The following is a 12,236-nucleotide window of genomic DNA, read 5'->3' as shown; positions in this document are numbered from 1 at the left end:
TATACAGTACAAGTCAAAAGTTTGGACACACCTACTAATTCAAGGGTTTTTCTTTATTTTTTACTATTTTCTACATTGTAGAATAATAGTGAAGACATCAAAATTATGAAATAACACATATGGAATCATGTAGTAACCAAAAAATTGGCTCAAACACATTAAGAAGGAAAGAAATTCCACAAATTAACTTTTAACAAGGCACACCTGTTAATTGAAATTCATTCCAGATGACTACCTCATGAAGCTGGTTGAGAGAATGCCAAGAGTGTGCAAAGCTGTCATCAAGGCAAAGGGTGGCTATTTGAAGAATCTCAAATATAACATATATTTTGATTTGTTTAACACTTTTTTGGTTACTACATGATTCCATATGTGTTATTTCATAGTTTTGATGTCTTCACTATTATTCTACAATGTAGAAAATAGTAAAAAATAAAGAAAAACCCTTGAATGAGTAGGTGTGTCCAAACTTTTTACTGGTACTATATATATACAGTGGGGAAAAAAAGTATTTAGTCAGCCACCAATTGTGCAAGTTCTCCCACTTAAAAAGATGAGAGAGGCCTGTAATTTTCATCATAGGTACACGTCAACTATGACAGACAAATTGAGAATTTTTTTTCCAGAAAATCACATTGTAGGATTTTTAATGAATTTATTTGCAAATTATGGTGGAAAATAAGTATTTGGTCACCTACAAACAAGCAAGATTTCTGGCTCTCACAGACCTGTAACTTCTTCTTTAAGAGGCTCCTCTGTCCTCCACTCGTTACCTGTATTAATGGTACCTGTTTGAACTTGTTATCAGTATAAAAGACACCTGTCCACAACTTCAAACAATCACACTCCAAACTCCACTATGGCCAAGACCAAAGAGCTGTCAAAGGACACCAGAAACAAAATTGTAGACCTGCACCAGGCTGGGAAGACTGAATCTGCAATAGGTAAGCAGATTGGTTTGAAGAAATCAACTGTGGGAGCAATTATTTGGAAATGGAAGACATACAAGACCACTGATAATCTCCCTCGATCTGGGGCTCCACGCAAGATCTCACCCCGTGGGGTCAAAATGATCACAAGAACGGTGAGCAAAAATCCCAGAACCACACGGGGGGACCTAGTGAATGACCTGCAGAGAGCTGGGACCAAAGTAACAAAGCCTACCATCAGTAACACACTACGCCGCCAGGGACTCAAATCCTGCAGTGCCAGATGTGTCCCCCTGCTTAAGCCAGTACATGTCCAGGCCCGTCTGAAGTTTTCTAGAGTGCATTTGGATGATCCAGAAGAGGATTGGGAGAATGTCATATGGTCAGATGAAACCAAAATATAACTTTTTTGGTAAAAACTCAACTCGTCGTGTTTGGAGGACAAAGAATGCTGAGTTGCATCCAAAGAACACCATACCTACTGTGAAGCATGGGGGTGGAAACATCATGCTTTGGGGCTGTTTTTCTGCAAAGGGACCAGGACGACTGATCCGTGTAAAGGAAAGAATGAATGGGGCCATGTATCGTGAGATTTTGAGTGAAAACCTCCTTCCATCAGCAAGGGCATTGAAGATGAAACGTGGCTGGGTCTTTCAGCATGACAATGATCCCAAACATACCGCCCGGGCAACGAAGGAGTGGCTTCGTAAGAAGCATTTCAAGGTCCTGGAGTGGGCTAGCCAGTCTCCAGATCTCAACCCCATAGAAAATGTTTGGAGGGGAGTTGAAAGTCCTTTTTGCCCAGCGACAGCCCCAAAACATCACTGCTCTAGAGGAGATCTGCATGGAGGAATGGGCCAAAATACTCTAGCAACAGTGTGTGAAAACCTTGTGAAGACTTACAGAAAACGTTTGACCTGTGTCATTGCCAACAAAGGGTATATAACAAAGTATTGAGAAACTTTTGTTATTGACCAAATACTTATTTTCCATCATAATTTGCAAATAAATTCATTAAAAATCCTACAATGTGATTTTCTGGATTTTTTTTCCTGATTTTGTCTGTCATAGTTGACGTGTACCTATGATGAAAATTACAGGCCTCTCTCATCTTTTTAAGTGGGAGAACTTGCACAATTGGTGGCTGACTAAATACTTTTTTTCCCCACTGTATATGCCTTTCACACACAATCATCATTTTCTATTCTCTTTATATTGGAAATCCAGCAGTCGGTTTATACATCCAATGAATCCACAAATGTAGTCAAATATTGTTTGAGAATAAATCCTTTAATATTATAAAATATAAACAGAATTGGATAAGATACATAAATACCATTAAATGATCAGCCAAATGTTTCTGAAATAAATAGAAGCCACAGTCAGTTCATGGAATGTTTATTTTCTTTAATTTAGTAATTGGCACAGATTGGATATCAGAATGAGCATATCCTGCTGCAAGTTGATAACATGGATGACTCACTGACTGGAAGTGGAATATGAGCTGTCTAGTTTATTTGGACACTGGAAGATTATATTTTCACTGTATCTAAAGCTAACTAGGAACATTTTCAGCAAAGCCTTCTAAAAACGTAATTGTGATTGCTATTGAGCTCAGAAACATATCAATTATACAACTGCAATTTGTTCAACAACACAAAACTTTCCCACAATAGTTCCCCATCATGTTCTCAGGAGCATTAGAAGTTCAGCAATTTCAGTTTCAACATTTTCTCTTTAATGTGTGCAGTTATCCCACTTACTTCCAATAACAGAGTCTTTTCAAGTCCAGAAATACTTTGAACTGAAGAATGACTGTCAGAGAGAGAGAGAGAGAAAGAGAGAGCGAGAGGGAGAGAGGAGGAGAGAGAGAGAGGGGGGAGGGAGAGAGAGAGGGGAGCAAGAGAGATAGAGAGGGGGAGAGAGAGAGAGGGGGGGAGGGAGAGAGAGAGGGGAGAGAGAGAGGGTGGAGAGAGAGAGAGAGGGGAGGGAGAGAGAGAGAGAGAGAGAGAGAGAGGGGAGAGAGAGAGAGAGAGGGGTAGAGAGAGAGTGGGAGATAGACGGGGTGGAGAGAGAGGGGGGAGAGAGAGCGAGAGAGAGGGGGGGAGAGAGAGAGGGGGAGAGACGGAGAAATAAAGAGAGAGTTGGGGAGAGAGAGAGAGAGAGAGGGGGAGAGGGAGAGAGAGGGGGAGAGACGGAGAAATAAAGAGACAGTTGGGGAGAGAGAGCGAGAGAGAGAGAGGGGGAGAGAGAGGGGGAGAGAGAGAGGGGGAGAGAGAGTGAGACAGAGAGGGGAGAGAGAGTGAGACAGAGAGGGGGAGAGAGAGCGAGAGAGAGAGAGAGAGAGAGAGAGAGAGAGAGGGGGAGAGTGAGGGGGTGAGAAAGAGAGAGGGGAGAGGGAGAGAGAGAGAGAGAGAGAGAACAACAGGTGTGTCATTTGTCAGTAGAGAATGCGTGAAAAATGCAAGAAAATTCTTTGTTTAGCACAGTGGCTTGACCTTGATGTCGGATCTACACTTAAAAGTTCAGGTCTATTGTTCATTCTTAGTAAGAAAATACAATCTCCTTAAATAATAAACAAAAATAATTGAATTCCAACTCAATAGACATTTATATTGAGTTGCCATGGAAACAACAGACTCCTACTCCAGCAACCAGCCCACTCAAACATACAGTAGGTAGGATACACACACACACACACCACACACACACACACACACACACACACACACACACACCACACACCACACACCACACACACACACACACACCACACACACACACACACCACACACACACACACACACCACACACACACACACCACACCACACACACACACACCACACACACACACACACACCAGACACACACAACCACACACACACACACACACCACACACACCACACACACCACACACACACATACCAGACACACCACACACCAGACACACACACACACACACACACACACACTGAGTAGCGTCTCTGATTGAAGAGGGTTAAATACATGTTCTCTTTAATATCCGAGACCCACACTCATCTTCCGCTAACTGGGATAAAGATAATTGAGAGAGGTCAGGTACTATAGATAATTACTAGATGATCAGCTCTCAGCGCTGGTGCTTTGAATTATATTTGTATGGATCATTTCACACAGGCTGGCCTGTTACATCTAACATGCTGTATATAATAGCAAGAAAGACGGTTTCTAAAAGACAAGCCTTGTCACAGAATCTGACCATGTATTATGTTTCATACCCAAAACCTGTCAGGTTTTAGGAACATGTTATAATTCCTTTTGTTGCATTACAACCTGTAATTTAAATGGATTTTTATTTGGATTTCATGTAATGGACATACACAAAATAGGCCAAATTGGTGAAGTGAAATGAAAAAAATAACTTGTTTAAAAAAATTCAAAAAATAAATAACGGAAAAGTGGTGCGTGCATATGTATTCACCCCCTTTGCTATGAAGCCCCTAAATAAGGTGCAACCAATTACCTTCAGAAGTCACATAATTAGTTCAATAAAGTCCACCTGTGTGCAATCTAAGTGTCACATGATCTGTCACATGATCTCAGTATATATACACCTGTTCCGAAAGGCCCCAGAGACTGCAACACCACTAAGCAAGGGGAACCACCAAGCAATCGGCACCATGAAGACCAAGGAGCTCTCCAAACAGGTCAGGGTCAAAGTTGTGGAGAAGTACAGATCAGGGTTGGGTTATAAAAAAATATCTGAAACTTTGAACATACTACGGAGCACCATTAAATCCATTATTAAAAAATGGAAAGAATATGACACCACAACAAACCTGCCAAGAGAGGGCCGCCCACCAAAACTCACGGACCAGGCAAGGAGGGCATTCATCAGAGAGGCAACAAAGAGACCAAAGATAACCCTGAAGGAGCTGCAAAGCTCCACAGTGGAGATTGGAGTATCTGTCCATAGGACCACTTTAAGCCGTACACTCCACAGAACTGGGCTTTACGGAAGAGTGGCCAGAAAAAAGCCATTGCTTAAAGAAAAAAATAAGCAAACACGTTTGGTGTTCGCCAAAAGGCATGTGGGAGACTCCCCAAACATATGGAAGAAAGTACTCTGGTCAGATGAGACTAAAATTGCTGTGGGGATGTTTTTCATCGGCAGGGACCGTGGAAACTGGTCCATGATGGATGGCATACTATGTACAGTGCATTCTTAAAGTATTCTGACCCCTTGACTTTTCCAAATTTTGTTACGTTACAGCCTTATTCTAAAATGGATGAAATAATTTGTTTTCCTCATCAATCTACACACAATACCCCATAATTACAAAGTGAAAACAGGTTCTTATAAATGTTTGCTAATTTATATATAAAAAAATAAAATAAAATAAAAAGTTATTTATTCAGAACCTTTGCTATGAGTCTCAAAAGCTCAGGTGCATCCTGTTTCCATTGATCATCCTTGAGATGTCTCTACAACTTGATTTGAGTCCACCTGTGGTAAATTCAATTGATTGGACATGATTTGGAAAGGCACACACCTGTCTCTATTAAGTTCCAGAGTCGACAGTGCATGTAAGATCAAAAACCAAGCCATGTGGTCGAAGGAATTATCCGTAGAGCTCCGAGACAGGATTGTGTCGAGGCACAGATCTGGGGAAGGGGTACCAAACATTTCTGCAGCATTGAAGGTCCCCAAGAACACAGTGGCCTCCATCATTCTTAAATGGAAGAAGTTTGGAAACACCAAGACTCTTCCTAGATCTGGCCGCCCGGCCAAACTGAGCAATCTGGGGAGAAGGGCCTTGTCCAGGGAGTTGACCAAGAACCCGATGGTCACTCTGACAGAGCTCCAGTGTTCCTCTGTGGAGATGGTAGAACCTTCCTGAAGAAGAAGCATCTCTGCTGCACTCCACCAATCAGGCCTTTATGGTAGAGTGGCCAGACGGACTCTCAGACCATGAGAAACAAGATTCTCTGTTCTGATGAAACCAAGATTGAACTCTTTGGCCTGAATGCCAAGCGTCATGTCTGGAGGAAACCTGGCACCATCCCTACGGTGAAGCATGGTGGTGGCAGAATCATGCTGTGGGGATGTTTTTCAGCGGCAGGGGCTGGGAGACTAGTCAGGATCGAGGTAAAGATGAACGGAGCAAAGTACAGAGAGATCCTTGATGAAAACCTGCTCCAGAGCACTCAGGACCTCAGACTGGGGGCGAAGGTTCACATTCCAACAGGACAATGACCCTAAGCACACAGCCAAGACAATGCAGGAGTGGCTTCGGGACAAGTCTCTGAATGTCCTTGAGTAGCCCAGCCAGAGACCGGACTTGAACCCGATCGAACATCTCTGGAGAGACCTGAAAATAGCTGTGCAGCGACGCTCCCCATTCAACATGACAGAGCTTGAGAGGATCTGCAGAGAAGAATGGGAGAAACTCCCCAAATACAGGTGTGCCAAGCTTGTAGCGTCATACCCAAGAAGACTCAATGCTGTAATCGCTGCCAAAGGTGCTTCAACAAAGTACTGAGTAAAGGGTCTGAATACCTGTTTTTGCTTTGTCATTATGGGGTATTGTGTGTAGATTGATGAGGAAAAATAACAATTTAAACTATTTTAGAATAAGACTGTAACGTAACAAAATGTCTGAATACGTTCCGAATGCACTGTACATGTTGTGATGGTATACTAATATATATATGTTGTAATGGTATACTATATATATATATGTTGTAATAGTATACTATATATATATATATATTTTATAATGGTATACTATATATACAGTGGGGAAAAAAAGTATTTAGTCAGCCACCAATTGTGCAAGTTCTCCCACTTAAAAAGATGAGAGAGGCCTGTAATTTACATCATAGGTACACGTCAACTATGACAGACAAAATGAGGAAAAAAATCCAGAAAATCACATTGTAGGATTTTTAATGAATTTATTTGCAAATTATGGTTGAAAATAAGTATTTGGTCAATAACAAAAGTTTCTCAATACTTTGTTATATACCATTTGTTGGCAATGACACAGGTCAAACGTTTTCTGTAAGTCTTCACAAGGTTGTCACACACTGTTGCTGGTATTTTGGCCCATTCCTCCATGCAGATCTCCTCTAGAGCAGTGATGTTTTGGGGCTGTCGCTGGGCAACACGGACTTTCAACTCCCTCCAAAGATTTTCTATGGGGTTGAGATCTGGAGACTGGCTAGGCCACTCCAGGACCTTGAAATGCATCTTACGAAGCCACTCCTTCGTTGCCCGGGCGTGTGTTTGGGATCATTGTCATGCTGAAAGACCCAGCCACGTTTCATCTTCAATGCCCTTGCTGATGGAAGGAGGTTTTCACTCAAAATCTCACGATACATGGCCCCATTCATTCTTTCCTTTACACGGATCAGTCGTCCTGGTCCCTTTGCAGAAAAACAGCCCCAAATCGTGATGTTTCCACCCCCATGCTTCACAGTAGGTATGGTGTTCTTTGGATGCAACTCAGCATTCTTTGTCCTCCAAACACAACGCGTTGAGTTTTTACCAAAAAGTTATATTTTGGTTTCATCTGACCATATGACATTCTCCCAATCCTCTTCTGGATCATCCAAATGCACTCTAGCAAACTTCAGACGGGCCTGGACATGTACTGGCTTAAGCAGGGGGACACGTCTGGCACTGCAGGATTTGAGTCCCTGGCGGTGTAGTGTGTTACTGATGGTAGGCTTTGTTACTTTGGTCCCAGCTCTCTGCAGGTCATTCACTAGGTCCCCCCGTGTGGTTCTTGTGATCATTTTGACCCCACGGGGTGAGATCTTGCGTGGAGCCCCAGATCGAGGGAGATTATCAGTGGTCTGGTATGTCTTCCATTTCCTAATAATTGCTCCCACAGTTGATTTCTTCAAACCAAGCTGCTTACCTATTGCAGATTCAGTCTTCCCAGCCTGGTGCAGGTCTACAATTTTGTTTCTAGTGTCCTTTGACAGCTGTTTGGTCTTGGCCATAGTGGAGTTTGGAGTGTGACTGTTTGAGGTTGTGGACAGGTGTCTTTTATACTGATAACAAGTTCAAACAGGTGCCATTAATACAGGTAACGAGTGGAGGACAGAGGAGCCTCTTAAAGAAGAAGTTACAGGTCTGTGAGAGCCAGAAATCTTGCTTGTTTGTAGGTGACCAAATACTTATTTTCCACCATAATTTGCAAATAAATTCATTAAAAAATCCTACAATGTGATTTTTTTTCTCAATTTTCTGTCATAGTTGACGTGTACCTATGATGAAAATTACAGGCCTCTCTCATCTTTTTAAGTGGGAGAACTTGCACAATTGGTGGCTGACTAAATACTTTTTTCCCCCACTGTATATATGTTGTAATGGTATACTATATACATGTTGTAATGGTATACTATATATATATATATACATGTTGTAATGGTATACTATATATATATATATATATATATATATATATATATATATATATATATATATATATATATATATATATATATATATATATATATACACATGTTGTAATGGTAAACTATATACAAGACTAGACCTCTGCCACCAAGACATTTACATTTTTAGTCATTTAGCAGACGCTCTTATCCAGAGCGACTTACAGGAGCAATTAGGGTTAAGTGGCTTGCTTAAGGGCACATCGACAGATTTTTCACCTAGTCTGCTCGGGGATTAGAACCAGCGACCTTTCGGTTACTGGCACAACGCTCTTAACCACTAAGCTACCTGCTAACAAGACTAGACCTCTGCCACCCACGTGACCGCCCTCTTGAAACGTTCTTACCCAGTTGACGATAGAGGAGACATTTCAGCTAAGGAGTGAGGTTGCACCTCCCCCCACCTGTTCCCTCCGTTCCCCTTTATAGAGCGCTAACAGTAACAGTCACACCCATAGAGCTTTCGGTATATCTCACAGACCCTCTCTTCCTCCTCCAGGTCTGTCTGCTGCTGTCCAGAAGTTCTCCCAGTCCCTGCAGGAGTTCCAGTTTGAGTGTATAGGAGACGCAGAGACGGATGACGAGGTCAATATTGGTAAGTCCTCCAACGAGACCAGAACGAGAAGGGTTTCTCTCTTTTTATTTGGTCCGGTTGGTTTCACATTGTCAAATGTCAAACTAATTAAAATGCCTAAACAAAACCAAGTGTTCGTGCAAGTCATTGGGTTTTTTGGGAGAAAAATGCTCACTTTAATCAATGATTATCAAGAAGCATCACTTCATATTACTTTCGCTTTGGTCTTCCAGAATCATGCCGAAGGAAACAGCGCATAGCCACTTTAACTGCGACGTGAATAGACTATATTCAGTAGCCCAGGGATCATCAGCCGCTGGCCGATTTCTTTTCTTGAGTGGATGGTCATGGGGCCAGTACATAATTACAAATAATTTGTAGAATGCAAATTGAACGCAAGGAAGCCCAAACAGATATAATATTTGACTAAAACATAATCATTTCAAACCATTCTTACATTTGTATACATCACATATGACCCCCATCTCTTTTCAGACTTATGTTCCAACATTTGAAATTTAGTTTTTTACATTGGATAAAAGTACAGACTCAGAGCTTCTAAATGGCATATCACTGGTTGGAGGAAACATGGGGATGTAATGGCATATCACTGGTTGGAGGAAACATGGGGATGTAATGGCATATCACTGGTTGGAGGAAACATGGGGATGTAATGGCATATCACTGGTTGGAGGAAACATGGGGATGTAATGGCATATCACTGGTTGGAGGAAACATGGGGATGTAACGGCATATCACTGGTTGGAGGAAACATGGGGATGTAATGGCATATCACTGGTTGGAGGAAACATGGGGATGTAACGGCATATCACTGGTTGGAGGAAACATGGGGATGTAACGCTGCTTTAAAAGGTGATACACTTAGAATCCCATTTTCGGAGAAAAAGGGGGATTCAAACATTTTGCTGTGATTTTCACACTCTACATTAATCCTTAGGAAGCGTATACTGTATATCCTTAGGAAGCGTATATATCCTTAGGAAGCGTATATATCCTTAGGAAGCGTATATATCCTTAGGAAGCGTATATATCCTTAGGAAGCGTATATATCCTTAGGGAGCGTATATATCCTTAGGAAGCGTATATATCCTTAGGAAGCGTATATATCCTTAGGAAGCGTATATATCCTTAGGAAGCGTATATATCCTTAGGAAGCGTATATATCCTTAGGAAGCGTATATATCCTTAGGAAGCGTATATATCCTTAGGAAGCGTATATATCCTTAGGAAGCGTATATATCCTTAGGAAGCGTATATTTAGAAAAGGAATACTTTCACCAAAATGCTTAAATTGATTTTCTGAACATCATCTCACCAAGTTCCCCCATTAGGCAAACCATTAACAGTATTCACTGGGAAGCTAACCATTAACAGTATTCACTGGGAAGCTAACCATTAACAGTATTCACTGGGAAGCTAACCATTAACAGTATTCACTGGGAAGCTAACCATTAACAGCATTCACTGGGAAGCTAACCATTAACAGTATTCACTGGGAAGCTAACCATTAACAGCATTCACTGGGAAGCTAACCATTAACAGTATTCACTGGGAAGCTAACCATTAACAGCATTCACTGGGAAGCTAACCATTAACAGTATTCACTGGGAAGCTAACCATTAACAGTATTCACTGGGAAGCTAAATATTTTAACATGTTTTCTTTTCCGTCTCATCCTCACACTCTAAATGACGATTACTGTAAGGAATTATTTCCAAAAAATAAAAAATAAACAAATGCACAGAAAGATCAGTGCGAATGCCGAATTACAGAGGAATAACTTTTAGAGGCTATTACATCTTTACAGTCTGGAAAACCCCAGGGCTTGATGGCATACCAGTAGAGGGATATCAAACCCCAGGGCTTGATGGCAGACCAGTAGAGGTATATCAAACCCCAGGGCTTGATGGCAGACCAGTAGAGGTATATCAAACCCCAGGGCTTGATGGCAGACCAGTAGAGGTATATCAAACCCCAGGGCTTGATGGCAGACCAGTAGAGGTATATCAAACCCCAGGGCTTGATGGCATACCAGTAGAGGTAAATCAAACCCCAGGGCTTGATGGCAGACCAGTAGAGGTATATCAAACCCCAGGGCTTGATGGCAGACCAGTAGAGGTATATCAAACCCCAGGGCTTGATGGCAGACCAGTAGAGGTATATCAAACCCCAGGGCTTGATGGCATACCAGTAGAGGTATATCAAACCCCAGGGCTTGATGGCAGACCAGTAGAGGTATATCAAACCCCAGGGCTTGATGGCAGACCAGTAGAGGTATATCAAACCCCAGGGCTTGATGGCAGACCAGTAGAGGTATATCAAACCCCAGGGCTTGATGGCATACCAGTAGAGGTATATCAAACCCCAGGGCTTGATGGCAGACCAGTAGAGGTATATCAAACCCCAGGGCTTGATGGCAGACCAGTAGAGGTATATCAAACCCCAGGGCTTGATGGCAGACCAGTAGAGGTATATCAAACCCCAGGGCTTGATGGCAGACCAGTAGAGGTATATCAAACCCCAGGGCTTGATGGCATACCAGTAGAGGTATATCAAACCCCAGGGCTTGATGGCATACCAGTAGAGGTATATCAAACCCCAGGGCTTGATGGCATACCAGTAGAGGTATATCAAACCCCAGGGCTTGATGGCATACCAGTAGAGGTATATCAAACCCCAGGGCTTGATGGCAGACCAGTAGAGGTATATTAAACCCCAGGGCTTGATGGCATACCAGTAGAGGTATATCAAACCCCAGGGCTTGATGGCAGACCAGTAGAGGTATATCAAACCCCAGGGCTTGATGGCAGACCAGTAGAGGTATATCAAACCCCAGGGCTTGATGGCATACCAGTAGAGGTATATCAAACCCCAGGGCTTGATGGCAGACCAGTAGAGGTATATCAAACCCCAGGGCTTGATGGCAGACCAGTAGAGGTATATCAAACCCCAGGGCTTGATGGCAGACCAGTAGGAGGTATATCAAACCCCAGGGCTTGATGGCAGACCAGTAGAGGTATATCAAACCCCAGGGCTTGATGGCAGACCAGTAGAGGTATATCAAACCCCAGGGCTTGATGGCAGACCAGTAGAGGTATATCAAACCCCAGGGCTTGATGGCAGACCAGTAGAGGTATATCAAACCCCAGGGCTTGATGGCATACCAGTAGAGGTATATCAAACCCCAGGGCTTGATGGCATACCAGTAGAGGTATATCAAACCCCAGGGCTTGATGGCATACCAGTAGAGGTATATCAAACCCC

The 12,236-nt window shown here is 42.5% G+C and overlaps 1 protein-coding gene across 1 annotated transcript in view; it reads left to right on the top strand.

The window, feature by feature from the left end:
* Positions 1-12,236, top strand: part of LOC121566964 (rho GTPase-activating protein 42) — a 240,429-nt gene that overhangs the window by 33,372 nt on the left and 194,821 nt on the right. The window contains exon 2 of the mRNA XM_041876916.2: positions 8,877-8,972. Within this exon, the coding sequence (XP_041732850.2) occupies positions 8,877-8,972 (96 nt within the window). The remainder of the gene's footprint in view (positions 1-8,876; positions 8,973-12,236) is intronic.

This window comes from Coregonus clupeaformis, chromosome 5 (assembly GCF_020615455.1).
Source record: "Coregonus clupeaformis isolate EN_2021a chromosome 5, ASM2061545v1, whole genome shotgun sequence".
Taxonomy (NCBI): domain Eukaryota; kingdom Metazoa; phylum Chordata; class Actinopteri; order Salmoniformes; family Salmonidae; genus Coregonus; species Coregonus clupeaformis.
This window is presented reverse-complemented; position numbering and strand designations above follow the sequence as displayed.